Genomic DNA, 20,499 nt, shown 5'->3' with positions numbered 1-20,499 from the left:
AACACCTGTGATGAAGTGATTTTAAAGCTCATCAGCCAAATAAGGCCTCACATATTTATACATCACTCTTATTATAACATCCAGTCTGCAGAGCTTAGAGTAACACAACTGTTCCAGATTTCTCACTCCTCTCTCTCTCTCCCTCTACTATCTTCTCCATTTTCCTCCGTTCCCCCAACCGGTCGAGTCAGATGGCCGCACACATTGAGTCTGTGTTAAGTGCCTTGAGATAGTGTATCTTATGATTTAGTGCTATATAAATAAGACTGGACTGAATTGAATTGAATCTCTGGTCGGGACCAAGCAATAGATATGACATGCATTGCTTCATATATTGCTCTTTAAACTGTGTGTCCAACAGGAGAAACAGTGGCTGCTAATTAGCATAATAACAGGAATATAGGCAGCAATGTAAAAAAGCGAACGTGGTCTTTATTTATACTGCTCACGCTGTGGATCACTCCAGCAGCAGGTTCTATTGATAGGATTATTGATAATGTTGTTTTTGTCAGGGTTAAGAGTCGTCCACTTGCAGCCTTTTTAGAACCGCATCTCTGCTGTTCCCCGATAGGCCCCAGCATCCCAATCTCCTGATTCTCTCAGCATCAATAAGTTACTTTACATTCCAAGTCTGTGCTGATACGTTTTCTCCATCTGTGAACTGAGACCGCTGTCTTTCTGGTTGCTAATTGAGTGTATGGGTCCCAGTCACTTCCAGAAGCGTCTCTGCTGCAGTTCAGCTGTCAGGGAAGACATATTGCAGTTTACAGACATTGTACGCGAGAGTGGAGTTTACAACTAGTGTGTTGACTAAATCAGAATGAATTAGAATACTCTACAAGTGAAAAGGCTGGAGTCATAGTTGTGTTGTCCCAAACCTTTTATTTCAGCTCGCATAACAGATCATTTACAAAAAACCGTAATACTTCAAATCTCCATGAACAGCCAATCATTGTCAGTACATCACAATAATTTAATCACCATGGTCATCATCTACATGACAGTATCAGATCCACATACTGAAGGTCACGATCGATGGACAAACTTTGAGAGAGATTGAGCCGTTTTTATAAGCCAAACTGTAATATTTCCCCACAACACCCCTGAGCTCACTAAACCCAGACGCTGTATGCTGGAAACAAAGCATTGCAGCCCATTGCAGCATGTACATGACTTCTGACCAAAGATTAGGAATGACAAACTTTCACCGGGCGCTGCAGTGTGGCCTCTCTGCTGTTTGACTCGTATCGCTTTTCCTTGTGAACAAGAATACAATTTTTGTGTTGAAGTAGTACTGCCCCTTAGACCTGTCTGACAAACAGCTTATGGCTTTGTAAAAAAAGCTTTTAAAGCATTTTCAGAAAATGAAGTTCTTTATTTCTCCAGGTTCCTTTAAAAAATGTTCCTTTTAAAAATCTAGAAGCTCTCTTGGTAAAGATTGCAATATTCAATGTTAAAAAGATTGGACAATTCACATTGACTTACAAAGTGGTAGGAAGTAGAAAAGACCAGCTAGTGTTACAGAGAAACTAAACAAAACACCCTACAGAAACAGCTACTGCTCACCACTAGGGTGCGCTACATCCCTAAAAACAGCCCGCTAGTCACAGTATGGGAGGACTACACAGATGCGGGACATGAGAATTCTTAAAAAGTGAGGAAAGTTTCTGCAATGTTGCTTTCCTCCCACTGTAATGTTGTGTTGCAATAATTCCTACAATGTCAGCTCTACAAAGAGATCACTGTCAGTATCCAAAGGAAAATGTGCTGCACAAGTTGCTGCAGCCACTGTCCCAACACCACATCAGTCACAGTAATTCATCCTATCCAGAGCAAGGTGATACACACTTAGAACAGGGGCGAAAAAAAGAACGATAACTAAAACATCAGGTCGCCCTTACTCCAAAATATAAACAGAGAAAGATCTCATTTGGCTTTTTTGTTCTGTGATTTGATGGAGTAATTCATGAAATTATGTTTTGGCTCTGATCTTTTGGGCCTGCATCACTGTTTTGAAAAGCTCATACAGACAAACTGATGTTTCAGAGGAAAAGGAAACAGTAAATATGTTTCCCTTAAACCAACAAACCAGTAAAGTTACACTGCTGAAGAGGAAAAAAAAAAAGGATTCAATTTACTGGCATCAGTTGGTTAGTAATGATTGCTCTTCCACAGGAACATGGCTCCTGATCTATTTAACCCTTTATGAGCAAGAAATCATTTTTTTACACTGAAGCTACGACTACAGAAATGGATTCTGTCTCACACAGGGTTAACTGCTTCAGCCAAAAATTGCTGGTGTGTTCTTAGAAAGAATCTGGACACCACCACATGACAGCTTCGCACCACCAACAGTGGCCTACGTTACATCACAGTTCAAACTCAAAGAGTTGAAGTAACATGTTGCAACTTCAGTTGAAACCTGTTTGATCGCCTGGTTAGATGCTCTTAGTATTCATGTCTGAAATATGAAAAAAAAAGTCTATACAGACTGTACAAGTTATTAGGAGACAAACTGAAGGAGAGAAAAAAAATCTTCAAAACGACATCATGACACTTGATTCTCACAGAAAAGATAGATTAGCAGGAGATTTTTCAACACACTCATGAGTATAACATTCACACACACACTTTTAGTACACACTCTCTCCAAGTTCACATGCTAGCATATGGCTCGTCCTGGAATCGACACATACTGAGTGGTAAATAAACTGGATTGGTGAGGAGGGGTGAGGAGGCAGAAGAGGGGAGGCAGGTGACAGACTGTACGACAGCTTTGCATAGAATCTACAACAGAGGCCAAAGAAAACTGCTGAGTGGAGCTGAGCTGCTTAATTCGGAATTTCCACAGCTAGAGCAAACGTCCTGATTAAGTGAAAAAGATTGGTTTTAAGTCATGGCCTCATTTTGCCTGGAAATTGTATTTAAATACAAGAAGCCAATCTCAGAGAAATTTCAAGTACAGTTTCAGATCCTTTGCTGTTACAGCCCAAGACTCTGGTAGACCTGTTGCAAGGAGAGCACAAAGATGTCACATTGCCTTGGCATTTGGCCACTCACACACACGCACACACACTAAACCACCCTGAACAAAACTGGAAATGGGTGCTCAACCGAAAAAAAGATACTGAAAAACTAAGAAAGAAAGAAAACAATGGTAAAAACAGGAATACCATATTAGTAAACAGTTTTCAGCCATCATGTCACACTAAAAGGAAATTTTGTGAAAACCGAGGGGGAAAGATGGGTGGGAGGGTTGAGGGGTGGGGTGTTGTCACAACGATTCATTCGTTCCCCGGATGTGGAAAAATGCACCATTGTTCTGAGCGCACTCAGATGGTGCTGATGCAACGTCACTGGGTCCCTGCTCCGTCACCACGACGACCACTGCAGCCTCTACGTTTCTATGGAAGCACAAACAGGATGATGTTAACCTTCACACAAGTTTTGGTATTACTTTGCGTTAGATGGTACAGTAAATATTTCCCATTTCATAGCTTGTATATGTCTGAATCGGTGTTAGATTCAGTGACTTACATTGAATTAATAAGTCATGGTAGATCACAGGTTTATTTTTGTGCTGTGTGTATCTCAAACACTTCTGTATGCCTTCCTTCTATACTACTGACACAGCTGTAGCAGGAGAAGGGTGATTCTTCCTCCACACAGCTGGTATCCTACTGTAAACAACTGCTCTGGCCTCATGTCATGCCTTATGCAATAGGAGAAGTCTCACATGGTTCCACTGCTAAACCAAGATAAGAAGGAACAGATCTCACCAAGTTATTCAAATATACATCCAAACCACACGTGGAGCTAGGCTGGTTAAAGGGCTCTTCTGTCCCGTCCTGCTCTGTGATCACAAATTCTGTGCTTCAGAGAAGTTAACAGTTAGTCCCTTATTGGTTCTGTTGTAAGGCCTCTCCAGACAAAACACTACCTGTCGCTGCAGCATGCGTGTGATCACCCTTTAAGATGTGGTAGGGGACCGTGCACAAATCTTTAACGACAACGCAGCTCCCGACAGGGCTTCATTGTCATTTTCACTAAATTCTGGCCATTTTCCCCAATCCCCAAGTCAAAGGCAGTGTTTTAGTCTCTCTGATCCATTTATGTAAAAATCGGAAAAGACTTAAACCATGTGAACGGATGATATGGTCATAAACTGTATAAACAATACTAATGAGCATCATGCTAGTGGAAGACAATTTTTACCTGTGGGCTCATCCAGAATCTGTTCTTCTGTCTCGACAAACTCAGCTGCTGCAAAGACACATATATATTGTAAATTATAATCAAATGTAATCCTAAATAATGAGGTTTCCTCATAAAGCATTTACCTCAAACAAATATATCACACGTCTCTCCCCAACTTGTGTGCATGTACCTACCTTCTTCTTTTGTCTCCTCTACCTCTTGGGCTACTTCTTCTGTCTCTGTAAAAACAAATACACCAAAAATCACACCGGGATCATCAGCTCCGATTCTCTATGCTAACAGCTCAGCAGATGTCATATTCAATAAAAGTACATTTCAGTTTGTTATCTCAAGAGTGACAGAAGAGTCTATATCTCTGAATAAAGCTACTGGACCTACAGTGGGTACTTATTTTCATGGTCTCTTTAAATGAGTGAAATTTATTCCCTCTGATTGTTCAGTAATCAGTGCTGAGTCACTACTTGCTCATAAGCTACTTTATACTTATATAGTACTGGAAGCCCTGAATGGTTTCTTCTCAACTCTTTAAAAAAAACTGTCTCTATGACAGACACCATCTTTGAAAAATATGTTTCATGGAATATATTTGTGATTTGACTTTTTAGGTTGTCCCATCTGCTAACATAGAGGTGATGTATACTGCAGCACCAGGAGATGATCCCATTTTGTTTGCTTCACTTTTGGGAGCCCTCATGTAGTATACAGTCATGGTGTCCACATTGAAAGGCCCATAGATACTTTTTTACACACCTGCAGTGTAAACATTTGCAGCGTTTCCCTCTTGTTCTCAACTAATACTCAAGAGCCTGAATATACATTCCAAAAATGTTGAACTATTCATATAAGAGTGATACAGTTTTGATCAAAGTCAAAATACACCTCCTTTTCCTTCTTACCTGGGACTGTTTGCTCCTCCACTTCTTCCGGAGTATCCTCTGGGGCTGCTGCATCCTCTGCAACCTCCTCCACTGCTTCTTCTAGAGCTTCCTCCTCCTCCACAGGCTCCTCTGAAGGCGCTTCTTCCTCCTCTGGCTCCTCTGAAGGTGCTTCTTCCTCCTCCGGCTCCTCTGTAGGTGCTTCTTCCTCCACCATAGGCTCCTCTGAAGGTGCTTCTTCCTCCACCACAGGCTCCTCTGACAGTGCTGCCTCCTCTTCTACTGCTACCTCTTCAACAGCTTCCTCAGCAGGTTCCTCAGCTGCCTCTTCTTCTTCCAATACCTCCTCAACAGCTTCTTCTGAAGGAGCTACCTCTTCTTCAAATTGCTCCTCAGCAGCCTCCTCTTCCTCAGCTTCTTCTGTATGAGCACTCTTCTCCTCTACAGCCTCGGCCTCCTCCTCTACCGCCTCAGCCTCCACCTCTACAGCCTCAGCCTCGGCCTCCCCCTCTTCGGCTTCCTCCTCTACAGCCTCGGCCTCCTCCTCTACAGCCTCGGCCTCCTCCTCTACAGCCTCAGCCACCATGGTTTCCTCCACTGCAGCCTCTGCTTCAGGTTCCTCCACAGCTTCGTCAGCAGTATCCTCCTCCACAGTCTGCTCTGTAGCCATTTCCTCTACTGGCTCCTCAGCTGCCTCCTCCTCTGCAGGCTCTTCTGCCATCATCTCCTCTTCAACCTCTTCAGCTTCTGGCTCCTCCACAGCTGGAGCAGCCTGAATTAGGAAAAATTATCAGCAAAAGGTTATTAAGATATGGACATATTGGATTAAATCACACACACAACTCATCTTTTTGAAGGGCCAGGAAGACATATACTTTTCAGAACACATGTTTGTTAATCTTAAAATCAGGAATATTCCTTTCTGGCATCTTCCTTGCTAATGAGCTACTCCTCTGACTGGCAGTCACACTGGGGTACAGTCAAGTTACAGTTGATATCTGCTCACTGACAGCCTGCAGAAATCCAGCACAGACTGTTTACAAGGGATGTTATTTGTAATCTGCTAATTTAGTTTCTAAGTGTTTTTACATCTGTAAGAGCTTAAGTGTGCAGAAACGCATGATCTGCAGGCACCTCCATTTTGTGGGCCTGACACAAGTTAGGTGTTAGCGACAGCATCATCCAACAGCACACACACAGGAATTTACTGTATCTGATCACAGAAAAACGGTACTTCTGCTGCTGAAGTTGTGAAATGTTGGTTTATATCTGTGAGCCATTTGTTGTTCGTGATTCTGATACAGACCGCACTTTTCCATTTTTTACAATTAATAAATTACATTTTACTAATTGCAAAACAGCCAAACATGTTCTAAGTGAATAAACATGTTAGCAGTTCACAGAACAGCCTGCTCTGCCCCCCCCCCCCCCCCAGTTTTTGTCAAGCTGTGTTGTAAGTAGCTTGTAAATGATCAGAGAACTGCAGCAGTAAAGAGAAAAAACTGCAAGTTTACAACTTTATAGGAACAAACCACTGCAACTAAATTCATGTGATTAGATCAGTTTGTGTGAACAGCGCCAGAGACGAGCAGACGGATACACACTTCTTCGGACAGGAGAGAAGCTTTTCACTGCTTACTCAGGTGGTGTAGATACTCTAATCGGTTAACATGGGCATCAACATTTTAAATTTGCATTTAAAGTTAAATAAATATATAATGTTCCCAAGTGAATGAGGATTCCTGTAAAATTATTGTGATTACAATATTGACCAAGATAATCGTGATTATGATTTCTGCCAAAATCCAGCAGCCGTGGCTTCCAGGACAAGAGTGACTGGCAAAATCAACACATATGCTCAGTTTTCACTTTTGATGCTGCAGAGAAGATGAGACACTCTAGAAAGCTGTGAATGAAACAGTATGCAATTATGATGCATCAATTGCAAAGGTAATATACCTCCTCTGTGGCCTCCTCGACTGGGGCCTCTTGTGCAGGGGCCTCCTCTTCAGGGGCATCCTCCTCTACGACAGGAGCCTCCTCCTCCAGCACCTCTGGATCCTCCTCAATCACCTGGAAAGAAATACACCAGACAGATTTCAAGGACAGCTTCACATTTATATTTGTGTAGTTGTAAAGTTAATGATCCCAGTGACAAAAAGAAAATCAACCTTCAGCAGGAATAAGTTACACTGCAAGCATTCAATAGGGTTTGCATCTGAAGCTTTTCTAACATTAACCAGGCCTGTACAAACCTCAGGAATCTCCACAGGCTCTGGTTCAGGTTCTGGTTCAGGCTCTTCCTCAGGTTCTGCTTCAGGTTCTGGTTCAGGCTCTGGAAGCAGAGAGTTGTACAGATTGTACTCCACATAATCTTGAGTTGCCTGCTGCCTCCATAGCACCTACACTCCTGTACTGTATCAAGTACACACATTTTTGTTTCCATCTAGGAATTTTCAATGATTACGGCATTCCCACTCAGTTACCTGATGGTGGAGCAGAAGTGTCCTCTGCTACAGCAGCTTCAATTATCTCCTCCACGAGTACAGGGTCGGGCTCAACGACAGCTGAGGGGAGAGAAGACAACAAGGGAAACATTGGCATTTTTTACATCCGTGTTATTTTCTACAAACATATGGAGTGATCAAAGTGATTCACTTAGAGCAGAATAAGCCGGCACGTGTGATTTTATTGATTTTATTTAGATATTTGAAATATCTCTTACTAGTCCTCGCTTCATGAACACAATTGTAGTTAATGGCACCAGGTATTACAAGAACCAATACTTAAACAGTAAGTCGATGCAAAAATTCTGAACATTCTTACAGTATCATGTCATAAGTGCTGCACATGAACTTCTTTCACAACTGATGAGTGCAGCAGAAACTGTTTTCACAACTTGAACACAAATAGATTTGTATAATACCTAATTTCTTTTTTTTTTTATGTACAGAGCAAGTGTCACTTTACAGGCTCTATTCCTCACATTGACAATTGTCAGCACTAACAGAACTGACTGACAGCTCAGTGTGAGCAGCTGGTGTCTGCCTAGTTACAGCCGTAATCCCATCAGCTGATGAAGCTCTGTCACCTGACTACACCTGCGCTCCCTCTTCCCTCATTATCTACTACCATCATGTTCCTGTGACGGCACTGGAGGGAAAGGGTTTATAATGAACGTTTGTATGTTACCCTCTGGTGTGAGTTCGGCTTCAAGAGTCTCCACTGGGGCAGCTGCGTGATCGCTTCGGGAAGTGATGACAACAGCTTTCTCTTTCAGTCCTACATGAGATGACGCACAGGTTGGCAAGGAAGTTGTAGAGACAAAATATATTGTACATAATGTATTTGTGGGTTCATCATGTGAATATTCAGTGATTGTGGTGTTCATTTTACACATGATTTGTGGTTGTTGCATAAGAAACTGAACAGAAAGTTTGGGTGGTATCATTGCACAATGGTGTGAGTGTCTGTGGGTTATAAAATGACTTGTGCAGAACCTTGTGGGGACAGCCTTGTGTAATATCACAGAACATCATTCACATAAAACATTACTTTTAAAAGACCATGGGGAAGAGAGGCATTGGTTTTCTTTTGCAGACTGATATTGATCTCATGAACATATTATGGTTTGTTGTATATTATGACTGAAACACATTTGTGTAGCATTTATACACAGGGAGCCTTTTGTAAACTGTCATTTAACAGTGTACTGAAAAGTAATCCGTGTTATCCCAGGATAGGGAACAATTTTGAAGAGCAGGTCTAAACTGGATGGCAGTCTGAAAATAGAAAATTGATTAGGGTGGTCTCAATTTTCTGAACCGCAAAACACTCCGACGACTGACTTAACATCACCTTATGGATCGAGAACAAAAAACACGAGAAAGAATGGATCAGACACTTTATTGACAACAAAAATTTTAAGATAGTGGAACACATATCTCCCTAAATTAAGAAAAAAGCCTAACATTGTAATGTTCTCTATTGATTTCAATCTATTCAAATCCAACCATGATCAAAGATACTTAAGTGTCTCATACTTGATATCAATACCATTTTGGACCACTCCAGTTTGAGTCCCATCCCCCCACCACCCCAATCTTCGCTTATACTCTCAGAAAATGGAAGCCAACTAAAAGCCTACAGCACAGCTTTGTTTCTGAACATTGACTAGGCTGCCGTTTGCTCATTGCAGCTGTTCTCACATATGGACTTGGAACGATGTCTAGACAATTTGGTATGGACACAACTGGAGACTGTGTTAGACATGTTCTCAACCACTGGGCATACTCTGGTTTAGAGAGCACTGGATAAAGCAGCCAGAAGAAATGATATTGTCAGCACATCTTTCCTCCAGACACTGTCCTTCTCTGTTCACAGTCATTATACAGACTTCGTGCTAGAGGGCCCTTAACTCTTTTCTGGTCGCATGGACAACTAAGGTGGCTAGCTCAAGCCAATAGATGGACGAAACGGTTATGACACATAATATATTACGTTAGCCGAGTTGGAAAGAGAGCAAGCATGCGGTCTTGCTGTTGAGGAGGCCACATAACATGTACTTCAAAACTAAACGGTTTACTTTGTTGCATTTGACAGCAAATGTTTCTTTCAATATTCTAAAATCATATTCAACATGTGAAAAATATCTAATTTGTGCATCATGATGGTCATATTGGTGATTAATGTGGACCAGCTGACAACTACTTATCTATACATCAACCAAATGAGGGAGGTATCATAGAAATAATACAAGATATTGGTAAGGTACCAAAACAATGTTTTTGAAGCATCACTGTGACCAATACAACAATGACAAGGCATAGATTCTTCTTTACCTTCATTGGTTAAAAAGATAGGCAAGCCTTTGAAAATGTTAGTTGTTTAAACATGGGTGGATGTAAAACATTTGGTAAAGAATTACTTAGTTTAGTTCAGAATTGAAGTATAACATGGGACAAGTATATGAATCTAACAAGATTTGATTCTGAAGAGGCAATAAGTGAATAATACTGGCTTCCTATGGGACCAATCTAGTCCTGTCAGACCATTACCTCGGTTATCACTTCTTGCCTCCATCGTCTTTGGTTTTCTTCCTTTTTTCATTGCCAGATTTTCTCCCTATACCCTTCTCCTCCTGTGCTTTCCTTCCTTCCCCCTCTTCATTCTCTACCCTGTTCTTTGACTCCTCGCTGTCCTTGCCCTCCTCTGTATTTCTCTCATCTTGTTGTATTGCCTTTTCCTTTCTTAATTTCTCCAGAGCATTCTCCATCTCTTCTTTCTCCATCTCCTCCTCTTCCTCCTTCAGCCTGGCAGATATTCTTTCCTTCACCCTGGCTGTCATATCCTTCCTACCCAGATCCAGCTTCTCCTCTTCCTCCTCCTCCACCTCCTCTTTGGCCAGGAGCCGTCTGACTTCAGCCAGGGCCAGCTTGGCGAGCTTCTTGGCCTCCACACGTTCGTGGATGATTGCCAGCTGCTGCTTTAGAGCATCCCGCAGCTTCCGGCCCACATCCTTTATTGGAGGGGTCTCTGGGATGAATGATCAATGACAGTGTTTGGTGTTTCACCACTCCAATTATTTGTTATGGGAAGAAGTCCATGCTTAAACGTTACTGGACATCTACACACACCAAAAGGGCATGTCCATGTCTCGGAATAAATTAGGACCACAGCAAGACAAGGTCCATGCCACAATCTGTTTTTATTATTTTCCACACAGTGTTGACGTTGTACACACCACCAGGATGTTACACTTGTTTGAGAAACAGTTATAAATTCTGTTCTATTCTGGTTACGCCAGTTTAAACAATTTCTTAAACATGAGCTAAATATGTCAAGCACAAGCAAAGAATGAGGCCAAAAATCTTTAAATATCTGCTAAAAACAAATAAACAATGATTAATTTAATAAAATGGAGTGTTAGTTTAATTCACACCCACTAAAACGAGATAATGGATTGTGAGTATCTGACACCTTGTCCACTAGACCACACTGTAGTACAGCAGAGCTTCATGCATGTAGCTGCCTGATAATACCTTTCTCAGGTCCTCTTCTGTCTGTGTCACCTGGTTTCTCATCTGACATTACCCAAAAACAAGTTTAGTTACATCACTGGAATACTTTTCATCCAACACCAGTGTTAATGTTAGACACACCATGTATCAATCTGTGTTATTCAACTGCAACTGACGTTTTGTATGACACACATTGTTGCTGTAAAAATCTAACAGCTACTTTACTAGGCATCAACAAGGGATAAAATTCTGCTTGGATGAGCTTGGATTGAGCCAGGTAGACCTTTTTACAGTCAACAATGTCACTCGACGAGCTAGTAAACCGAGAAGACCCTAGCCCCGCCCGACCTGAATGGACTATATCATATCACAATTTTAAATGTTAGTGACTAAGTAATATGTATATTGGCATAGGTCAAGGCAAGGCCAAGGTGTTTTTAATGCATCATCTAAGTGCATGGATTATCCCTTTCAATAACAACTTAATCTGATCTAAAAGAAAAATAATAAACTGGTTCTCTTTTTGCTCATGTAATCAAAAAGGGGAAAATGATTGAGCATAGATTGTTTGATTTAAAAATCCAGTTACTGCTACACTGAGAATCACAAATGCTGCACATGACGCTAAAGGTTGTACTTTACTGCATTTAGAGAATTACACAGTAATAAATCTTTGTGCTTCAACAGCAGCATGTATATTCATTCTCTTTACAAGTTAAAGCAGGAGTTATGCGACACAGAGCAGGACAGGCCTGTTTCAAATCAGGTATCCTCTGTGCAATAGCTATTCAGTTGTAACACAAACACATGTCCTCTGTCACGTGTACAGGGGAATAAATCTGGTGCTGGTTCCAATTGCAGGCAGCAATTATTAGATTCAAACATGATGAATCAAGCATTAGCCGTCTCAGCCCACTCCTACCAATTCACCACACCCTTCTTTTGCTGCACACTCCTGTCAACTGACACACAACACACACAAACTTGAATGACGACAATTCTATCAGTGCACACCCATAAACCTGAACCTTGAACTTTACAGCTCGTGGCTAAGAACTACTGTCAGTGTAAGATATTTTTATTTGTTCATGTAAGTTAATATTCATCTTTTGCTGAGCAGACAGATGGTAAAAGATAAACAAAATGAAACTAAATTCCTGCACAATGCAAACTTGAAGGATAGGAAACAATCTTACAAAGCTTGTGTGACACCCGATAACATATCAAAACCCAATATATCCCTATTCATTAAATTGAAGACAGGGCTCAACTTTCACTCCTACAACTGTGGTTTTATTGTGTAAAGTGGGGAGACTTATCCAACATGGTCGAGCTAAGTTGAACGAAAACACTCAAATAGTGCCTATGACCACATGCTGTACTCAGACTTGTGTACTACCTGAATGACAGAGGCAGAAAGCTGACCTCATGTGATCACGCAAAGCACAATTTGTTTTGAGCAGTGTACCCAGCTGCACAACTGAGGATCCAAGAGATACAAATTGTATCACTTGTCCGAGGAACTGTACACGCCAGTAAACAAGCAAACGCATCTATGCCTTTAGACATAGCTTTTTTGACATGGAGGATAGACAGCAGAGTGGTCAGATTAATTATTCTGAGGAGTATGACTTCACTAACAGATGTTTAGATGATGTGGCTGAGATCCAATCACAAAGAAAACAAGTCCATCACCAGATTTGGAATAGATGTTCTAATTGCAATGGATTTTAGATATGCCTTTAACACCATTTTCCTAATCCAGAAACTAACTATGTTACTACCAGATAAAAATAAGATCCATGAAAAAAAGACTTTAACTTGACAGCTTGAAGTAAAAAAAAAATAGTTAAATTCATGCTCTCAGTCCAGAGTAAATGTTGTAAGGATCAGCTTTATGGCATGCAGCCATAGGAAACGATTCAATGTCTTAAAAGAGACCATTAAGCAGCTGCCCAAGTGCAAATCACCTGCCAACAGGTGAGTACAGAAAATAATGTATTTATAGAATCTTAAAAAAGGTTTAAGAGATGACTTATAAAAGTGTTCCTGAGTATCATGTCCACGTCACAGCAGAGGAATAGACATATAATAAAAACTCCAACAGGATTTTTACTTTCACAAAGTTCTGCTGTAACAATTAAGCAAGTTTTTCTAGTCTGACAATACTTGGGGATTACATTGGGTGAAACCTGGGATAGGTAGGGCCTACAGCAATAGACAAGACTGGAGATATCTATACCCAAAGCTACTGGCTGGGTTCATTTCCAATCCTGCAAAGGTATGAAAAGAAAACACTTTTCCAGAACGAGTAGCTTAGTCTGTGTGATGCTGAGGCCTTAATTTGAAAACTGCATTGGGGAGAATTGTGCTGCTGCAGTAGGCCTGATGTTATTGATTGTGGAGGCCGACTATAATGATCTTCTGCCCCTGTTTCCCATCATCTTTTGCTCCTCTTCTTCGGATTCCGCTCTCATCATCGTCATCCTCGTCATTGGCTTCCAGAGCTTCCCCTGAGGCACTAAGTTCCTCCTCATCTGTGGGCTCCAGGGGATTAATCAGACCGTACAGGAAAGTGAAGAAACTGTTAAGCCAATCAGAGCTGCCCTCTTCCACTTCTTCTAACCAATCCAGAACCTTGGATGTACCCTGACCATCGCCCTCACTGGTCAAGCCTATGCAAACAAGAGCGGGTGGGGGGCATGGGTGGATAGAGGAGAAGTTCGGGACCACGGTGTAGGAAAATAAATGGAGGGACACGGACAGCGTAAGGAATAAACTAATATAAAAGGTCAGAAGAAGGAGAAGTGGAAAAACATGGAGCAAAATAATGCAAAAATTAAACAATATTAAGAGCAGAGGAGAAAAGAGAGGGAGGGAAAGAAACAAGGAGAAGGTAAGATAATTTTAAGCGTAGGTTAGGCAGCAAGGGATCTACTTAGTCACTATTTAAAACCTGTTGGAGTTGGGCTGTCTACTCATGACCAACAGAATTAAAAAGGAGACAGTGGTGACCCTGCACCATGTCACTGCAAATCAGCATCGAACTGAACTCTCTGCATGGACTCAATTCAAACTGAGAATTCAGTTCAACCTGCTCATCATGCGTAGACAGCCTAGAATCACAGAACAGGAGTAACATAGACTAAAGAGGAGATGCTGCAGAAGAGTTTTCCATCAAATGTAAATGTCACACTTGGGGTTTGCATGAGGGGAGCTGAAAACCATATAATGTGCACAAGAATCATTTGATTTGCAGCCATTACCACAAATGGACATTACTCAGTTTGCTAATGTGGTCACCATCGATGAAAATTGACATTTAATATGGGAATTAAAATATTGAATTAAAACATTACACTGCAATTCTTTTTTGTCATCTCCTGATGGTACTACACTACAACAACTACTTTGAAAAGATAGCTGTTACTGATATTTAATCTCAAAATGTGATTGATGCCAAGTAAACATTGAGGTAGATACAGAGGCAATTACTAGAGGGAATGACGGAACATAAAACAGGTCAAAAAAACTTGTAGGTAGTGATAGGATAGTTTCAAATGTAAATCATGTTTAGAATGTAAGAATTTCTGTAATCAATATTGTAACTACAACAATGTGGACACGGAACATGGAGGATGCCCTCCCATCATGGTGGGAGGTGGATGGAGAATGCAGCAGTTTGCCAGCAGACACAAGACTAGCTGAGCTAGATCCTTCGGTTAAAAGTTGCTTTCATACATACACTGGATGCTGCAGGTCCTCCGTACTTTCTCCGGAGGAGGAACATGTGTAAACGCAAGTGTTTTACGGTCCACAGTTTCTACGTACTTTATTGGCTTGTTCTGTTATGAATGCATATGTGCAGAAAAACTCCTGCTGCATTGGGCATCTGTGAAAGGTAAACTCCGTAGCAAAATTCTCCGGATTTTACCCTGAGGTCCTATCTAAAATGGCCATAGAGGGCTCAGTTAATATTCAAACTATTCGCACTGTAATGAAAATAGACAAATACTTTCTACTTTGTACTTTTTACTATAGAAGAGCTTCTATGGGTCTAAACAAAGAGCAAAAATACAGCGCTACACAGAGGAGAAAAACAAAGGAAATGGTGAGGATAAGTCTTGCAGAATACGCATAAGATCATGCACTGCCGTGCCAAAGATTAACCATAAGGTTGCTGCTTAAGATAATTTGGGTAAATTAATGTTAAGTGAAGGAGGTCAAAGAGACGTGGAAAAACAGATACACCTCTATTGACAGACTGGGGAGCCTGGAGTCTGATCAAACTTACTCATGTACCTGAGGACTTCAGGGCAGAAATGTTTACACGAAGTTTGCTCAGTGTAAGGACATATCATTTAATAGCCTTAAGGCTGCTGACTGCTGAATATCTTAAACACTGCAAAAGTTGGGACATACTTAACTTTGAACTCTAGTGCCTGTCAGAGTTAAAAGCCAGATGAAGTTCCACTGCTTTAATGATCTCCAAATATAACATTTTAAAAATGTCATATTAGAAATCTCTGAGGTAGGACACACATCATCTTTTTGAGCCTGTTATTAAACAGACTCTTTGTTTAAATTTGGCCACAGCTGTGGTCCAACATGGCAAAACTAGTGCAATGATTTGGCAGAGTTACATTTACATGTTTAAAAGGAACAAAAGAAGCAGAAGCTGGCTCTGTATAAAACCATGCAACATGCAGCAGACTTCACATGGACAATAAGATAATTTATCCAGATCCCAAATATCAAAGAAAAAAAAAACTGTCCCACTACAACATGATCTCAAAGAGATGCATAGTTATTTAAAACTACAAAACTGTTAAGAAAACTCACCAAATCAAATTTGTGATAATCATTGATTATATTGTCTCCATGGCAACTGTATGATTGTCAGTCATGCAAAAGAAACCCAAGTGCCATTTCATGATTTCAAACATAAATTACACATCAGTGGTCTTCAGAAACTGTTAGACTCAGAATAAATATTTTCCGACTGTATCACGAGAAAGAAACTAATAATGCAGTAAAAAATGTTTAACGTTGGTCAGCGGAGAAGAAAGTATGTTCCATCTTTTTACTTTCTGTAGGACACTGATAGTGTAATTGGCTGTAGATTAGAGATAAATTAACTTGCCTAAAAGAACTTTAGCGTCTTCGACATCAAAATCACCATCGCCATCTGTATCGTATGCCACCAGTTTACCTACAGCATTGACAAACACAGTGGTCTTAAGGTTTATCCTCACAGGAATCATGACAACACATTATTGAAAGCTGTACATTTGCATGCATCATTCAAGTACCCACAAAAAGATGGACCTCACACCCCAAGTCTTTGTCCTTATCTAAATTGTAAAAAATTATTTTCCTCATGATTATTGTTCCTGTTTAATCTTTTCCAGATAAAACTCAATACTTGCTCTGCTTAATTGAGAATACTGGCTTCAGTTTCCTTAATTAATCAAATCAAGCAAACAATAGAAGCCAATTTTATTTAGTTCTGCATTACGTATATTTCATACAATGAAATGTGGTCTTCTCCTTTAAAGAGAAACATCAAGCTCATGAGAGACTGTCTTCTTATCATCCATCACTATTGGAAGGAGTTAAGAGGCGAAATTATGGATTTCACCAACTTAATCCACTGACAGCTTGGTGAATTTCTTTAAATGTAGGACAACATGGGGGACAGTAAGAGCAGATGGATGAAAGTGAAATAGAAGGGGCCAGCAATAAATAAGGAGCAATTCAACACAGTAACGTGACTATTCAGATTTTGTAAAAAGTTGGAGGTTTGTCCAATAATAAAACAGAAGACGGCCAGAAACAAGTCTGAGATGAAAACTATCGCTGCTCCGGGGAATAGGCATTACTGCAGTCGATTTTTCTGAAATTTGCATTTTAGCAGATAAGAAGGGATGATGATGCTGCTCTCTGGCCAAAGTTAGCCTGACAAATGGAAAATTTTACTGTATTAGACTATTCCTCTGAGAGTAAAGTGAGTGAGGAAACTATTTTGACAGCACAACTGTAAAAGACATGACAAAAATCGTGGCTTTACCTTGCAAGGTCTCTGACAGGTTAATTTGTAAGCCTTTAGCCTTGTCTGCATGCAAAACACAAAACATGTATATTGGAATAACGGCAAGATTACAGAACAGATTTGTAATTCATAGATTAATAACAGTTAAAGACAAGAATATTCAACATTAATAATTAGGAATGCAAATTAGTGGCAGACAAATCAGGGTGAACAAACATGACACAGACATGCAACTAATAGGACAATTCAGTGAAGCAGATCAGTTAATGGGTAAATTACGTGGTCCACATGCAACAGACCAATGAGACAGCACTGACGGAGATATATGTATGTTGAACAATGCATGGTCATGTGATTAATAGACATCTTAATGTCACAAGAAAAACTGCATTTTCTACCCTAAACGTGACAAAGGTGATACACTAGTTATAAACTTTATATGCTCAACTATATAAAAGTATGATATAAACTGGATGCTGAACAGCACAACACTGGCAATATTCAAATTGAAATTTTTACCTTTTTAAGATTTAATTGACGCAGTTATCTAGAAATTTTTTCACTCCCTTTTCAAGTGTATTTTTTATAAGGCAAGTGTTGGTGCATCGACACATCATACGGAAGGTGGCTGCGCACTGCCAAAGCATGGACTCACCTTAAAAATTTTTTTTACAAAAAACGGCCACGATCAATTCCCAATAGGTGAACTGCGGCCTGGACCAGACCCAAATGCTGTTCTATACAGACCCAGAAGTTTGTGACGGGCCGCTTCTATTTTAACCTGCGCAACCCTTGCAATGTTACGGTAGTCATGGCAGCACATTCTAGAGTTTATTTCTCTCACTGAGAAAGTGGCAACAAAGAGAAAAGTTAAAGCGGTTTAGTTGCTGAGATTGTTTATATGTGTAATGTAGTTATATATCATTTTTATTGTGAAATATTGAAGTGCATACTATTTATTATATAGTATTTGTATTTAAGAGAAGATGATTAAATGATATCACGGACCAAAAATGTAATTTGATAAATTCATTATTATATTAATAGAGTCATAAAAACCTATCTTTAGATTAATTGAAAATAATAATCGTTGGGTTCAGCCTTAGTTGATGAGAACAGAAGGTCAGTGGATTGAGGCACACACATCAGGTTAGTAATGAATGATGAAGGTCTGACTAAAATGCTCTGACAATGGTAAAAATCATGGTTAGACTGGTTCATATTCAGGGTAGTAGTAGCTGAGGAAGGGTGATGCGGGAGAACGTTGAAATGATGACAAAATCCACAAAAGTTGTTTCCATACATTTTCAGCAAGGTGTATGTGATGAAAAAAAACTGTAGAAAAGATGTGCACAATAATCTGCTTTTCAAGCCAAAACAGATGTGTGTTGCAATGTGAACTCACCGAGGACTCCCTGATAGTCAACCAGGTCAAAGTAGACCACGGCTACAGAAGTCCAGACACCGAGCAGGGCCAGGACGATGAACCAGGTGAAGAAGCTGCCGCTGGATCCAGAGTCGGCCTTCTTCCCATTCTTACTGCCAGCTTGAGTTTTCCCGTCTGCAACATTACAACAGAATATGGTGTAAGATTCCTATATGTGGATTTGACACTTAGATTTCCTTTTTACTCTCAAATCAAATCATTAAGTCATATAGAGAAGCTGGTAGATTTTATTACCACTATTTGAATAGACTGTATCATCCAAGCTTAGTATAAAAAACAGCGATACCAATCATACACAGTCTTGATTAAGAAGTTGTCTTTTAGGCTAACCAGAAAAGTAATAACAAGAACTGATAGAGTCCACCTTGTCAATTACAGTAGATGTAGCTTGATGAACAATTGGGATTGTTGCCCAGTAAGTGACATAATCATCTGAATACCATCTGTGGCAAGTGAACTTTATCTGCTCATATCCCTGATCACACCCACACTGTCACTTGGTCCCCTTTAACCTTGGTTTTAGACCCAGCCACACCTTCTAAATATGACTCTAAGGAAGGAGTCATATAAGAGAGTATGGTGTGCAGAAAGTTCTGAGCCATGCAATGGAAAAATAAACCACATCCCAGAAGCTATTCCGGGGCTGTTGACGATATACAACAATGCATGATGGGAGAAAATAGTGGCAGGGAGAATGAACAGGTGTTGTAGGTCAAATCTCACACAGAAACAGACTCAAAGAGCATAGTTCAAAGTACTTACATAGATGATATACATTTCAAACAGTTTGCACTGATAAATATAGTATTAACTTTGACCACAAGAACTTTCTATCACAGTATCAAATCCTGAGCTACATAATGAGTTTGAGCCATTTTTGGGGGGATAAAGACTAATTCAGTTTACAATAAAACTAAAATATACTTATGTCTCTTAAATTCTCTAAACTTGATGAATCCACATCATCTGACACAGGAAACAGCAAAGGACATTAATATCTGTTTTGTTTCTATGTTTCTAAGATAGTTCAGCAATAGTGCCTAGATTAGCACAAATTCTTGAGCCAGGGGGGAGACTTCCAGTTGCATTAACCCTGTTCAGGATCTACATGTGGCCAGGGCAAAGTCAAACAGACTAGGACCTTCTTGGTTATAGGTAAGCTAAATTATAGGTTAGGGTTAGGGTCCATCAAAAATACTGTAGTGATGCAAAAATCGATTTGTGTTCTTTAGTATGTGTTAATGCTCAACAGCAACTGATCAAAAAACAAAATTAGAGATCACACAAGTTTAGATCTGATTCAGCACAAAGTTCCTCAACACATAACCAAACAGTCCCCATACAATATTCGCAGATGATTTGTCCATGTCAGCCCTCTGGTCACTGGTCCTTGACCGCACACCTTGCTCACCTTGCATTTCCCCAGCAATGACAGTGGGGATGGCTGTGATAACAGGAGTGGCGGCAGACTCCACCAGGGTTACTGGATCACCCATCCCTGCCAACTGGCAGCTGGGTTAACTAATTAATCAAACCGGTTTACTGGCCACAGAGACAGCATGCAGTCCCAGCTCAGAATGAAGAGCTGCTGTGTCTCCTAGCCTCGAGTCCTCTTTGTCTCACTCTCTGTCCCGCCCCTCTACCTCTTATGACTGCCTCCTTCTCTTACTCAACTGTACGTCATCCTCAATCGCCGATCCTTTTGTCTATAAGCCTAATATAGCTCTGGGAGTCAAGAACAGCTATATATAGTATGTTGGCCCAGCTGGCACTGACACAGACAGAGAGAAGAAAACAGGCATCAACATCACTTACAGGCTTGCCAGCCACTGGCAGCTTTACACAACCACTCCTTTACACCCCTGAAGGCAAACTTTTTTTTTTACA

The 20,499-nt window shown here is 40.4% G+C and overlaps 1 protein-coding gene across 1 annotated transcript; it reads right to left on the bottom strand.

The window, feature by feature from the left end:
• Positions 1-862: 862 nt before the first annotated feature.
• On the bottom strand, positions 863-20,257 carry LOC133968312 (uncharacterized abhydrolase domain-containing protein DDB_G0269086-like). The gene is made up of 15 exons (XM_062404287.1): positions 20,024-20,257; positions 18,571-18,726; positions 16,257-16,325; positions 13,507-13,788; positions 11,135-11,197; positions 10,162-10,628; positions 8,942-8,951; positions 8,286-8,375; positions 7,580-7,660; positions 7,349-7,428; positions 7,053-7,166; positions 5,115-5,865; positions 4,392-4,436; positions 4,216-4,263; positions 863-3,404 (listed from the first exon to the last, which is right to left on the bottom strand). The coding sequence occupies exons 1-15, from the start codon at positions 20,106-20,108 to the stop codon at positions 3,397-3,399; spliced, it is 2,349 nt and encodes a 782-aa protein (XP_062260271.1). The 5' UTR covers positions 20,109-20,257; the 3' UTR covers positions 863-3,396.
• Between the last annotated feature and the right edge of the window lie 242 nt (positions 20,258-20,499).

This window comes from Platichthys flesus, chromosome 14 (genome assembly GCF_949316205.1).
Source record: "Platichthys flesus chromosome 14, fPlaFle2.1, whole genome shotgun sequence".
Taxonomy (NCBI): Eukaryota; Metazoa; Chordata; class Actinopteri; order Pleuronectiformes; family Pleuronectidae; genus Platichthys; species Platichthys flesus.
This window is presented reverse-complemented; position numbering and strand designations above follow the sequence as displayed.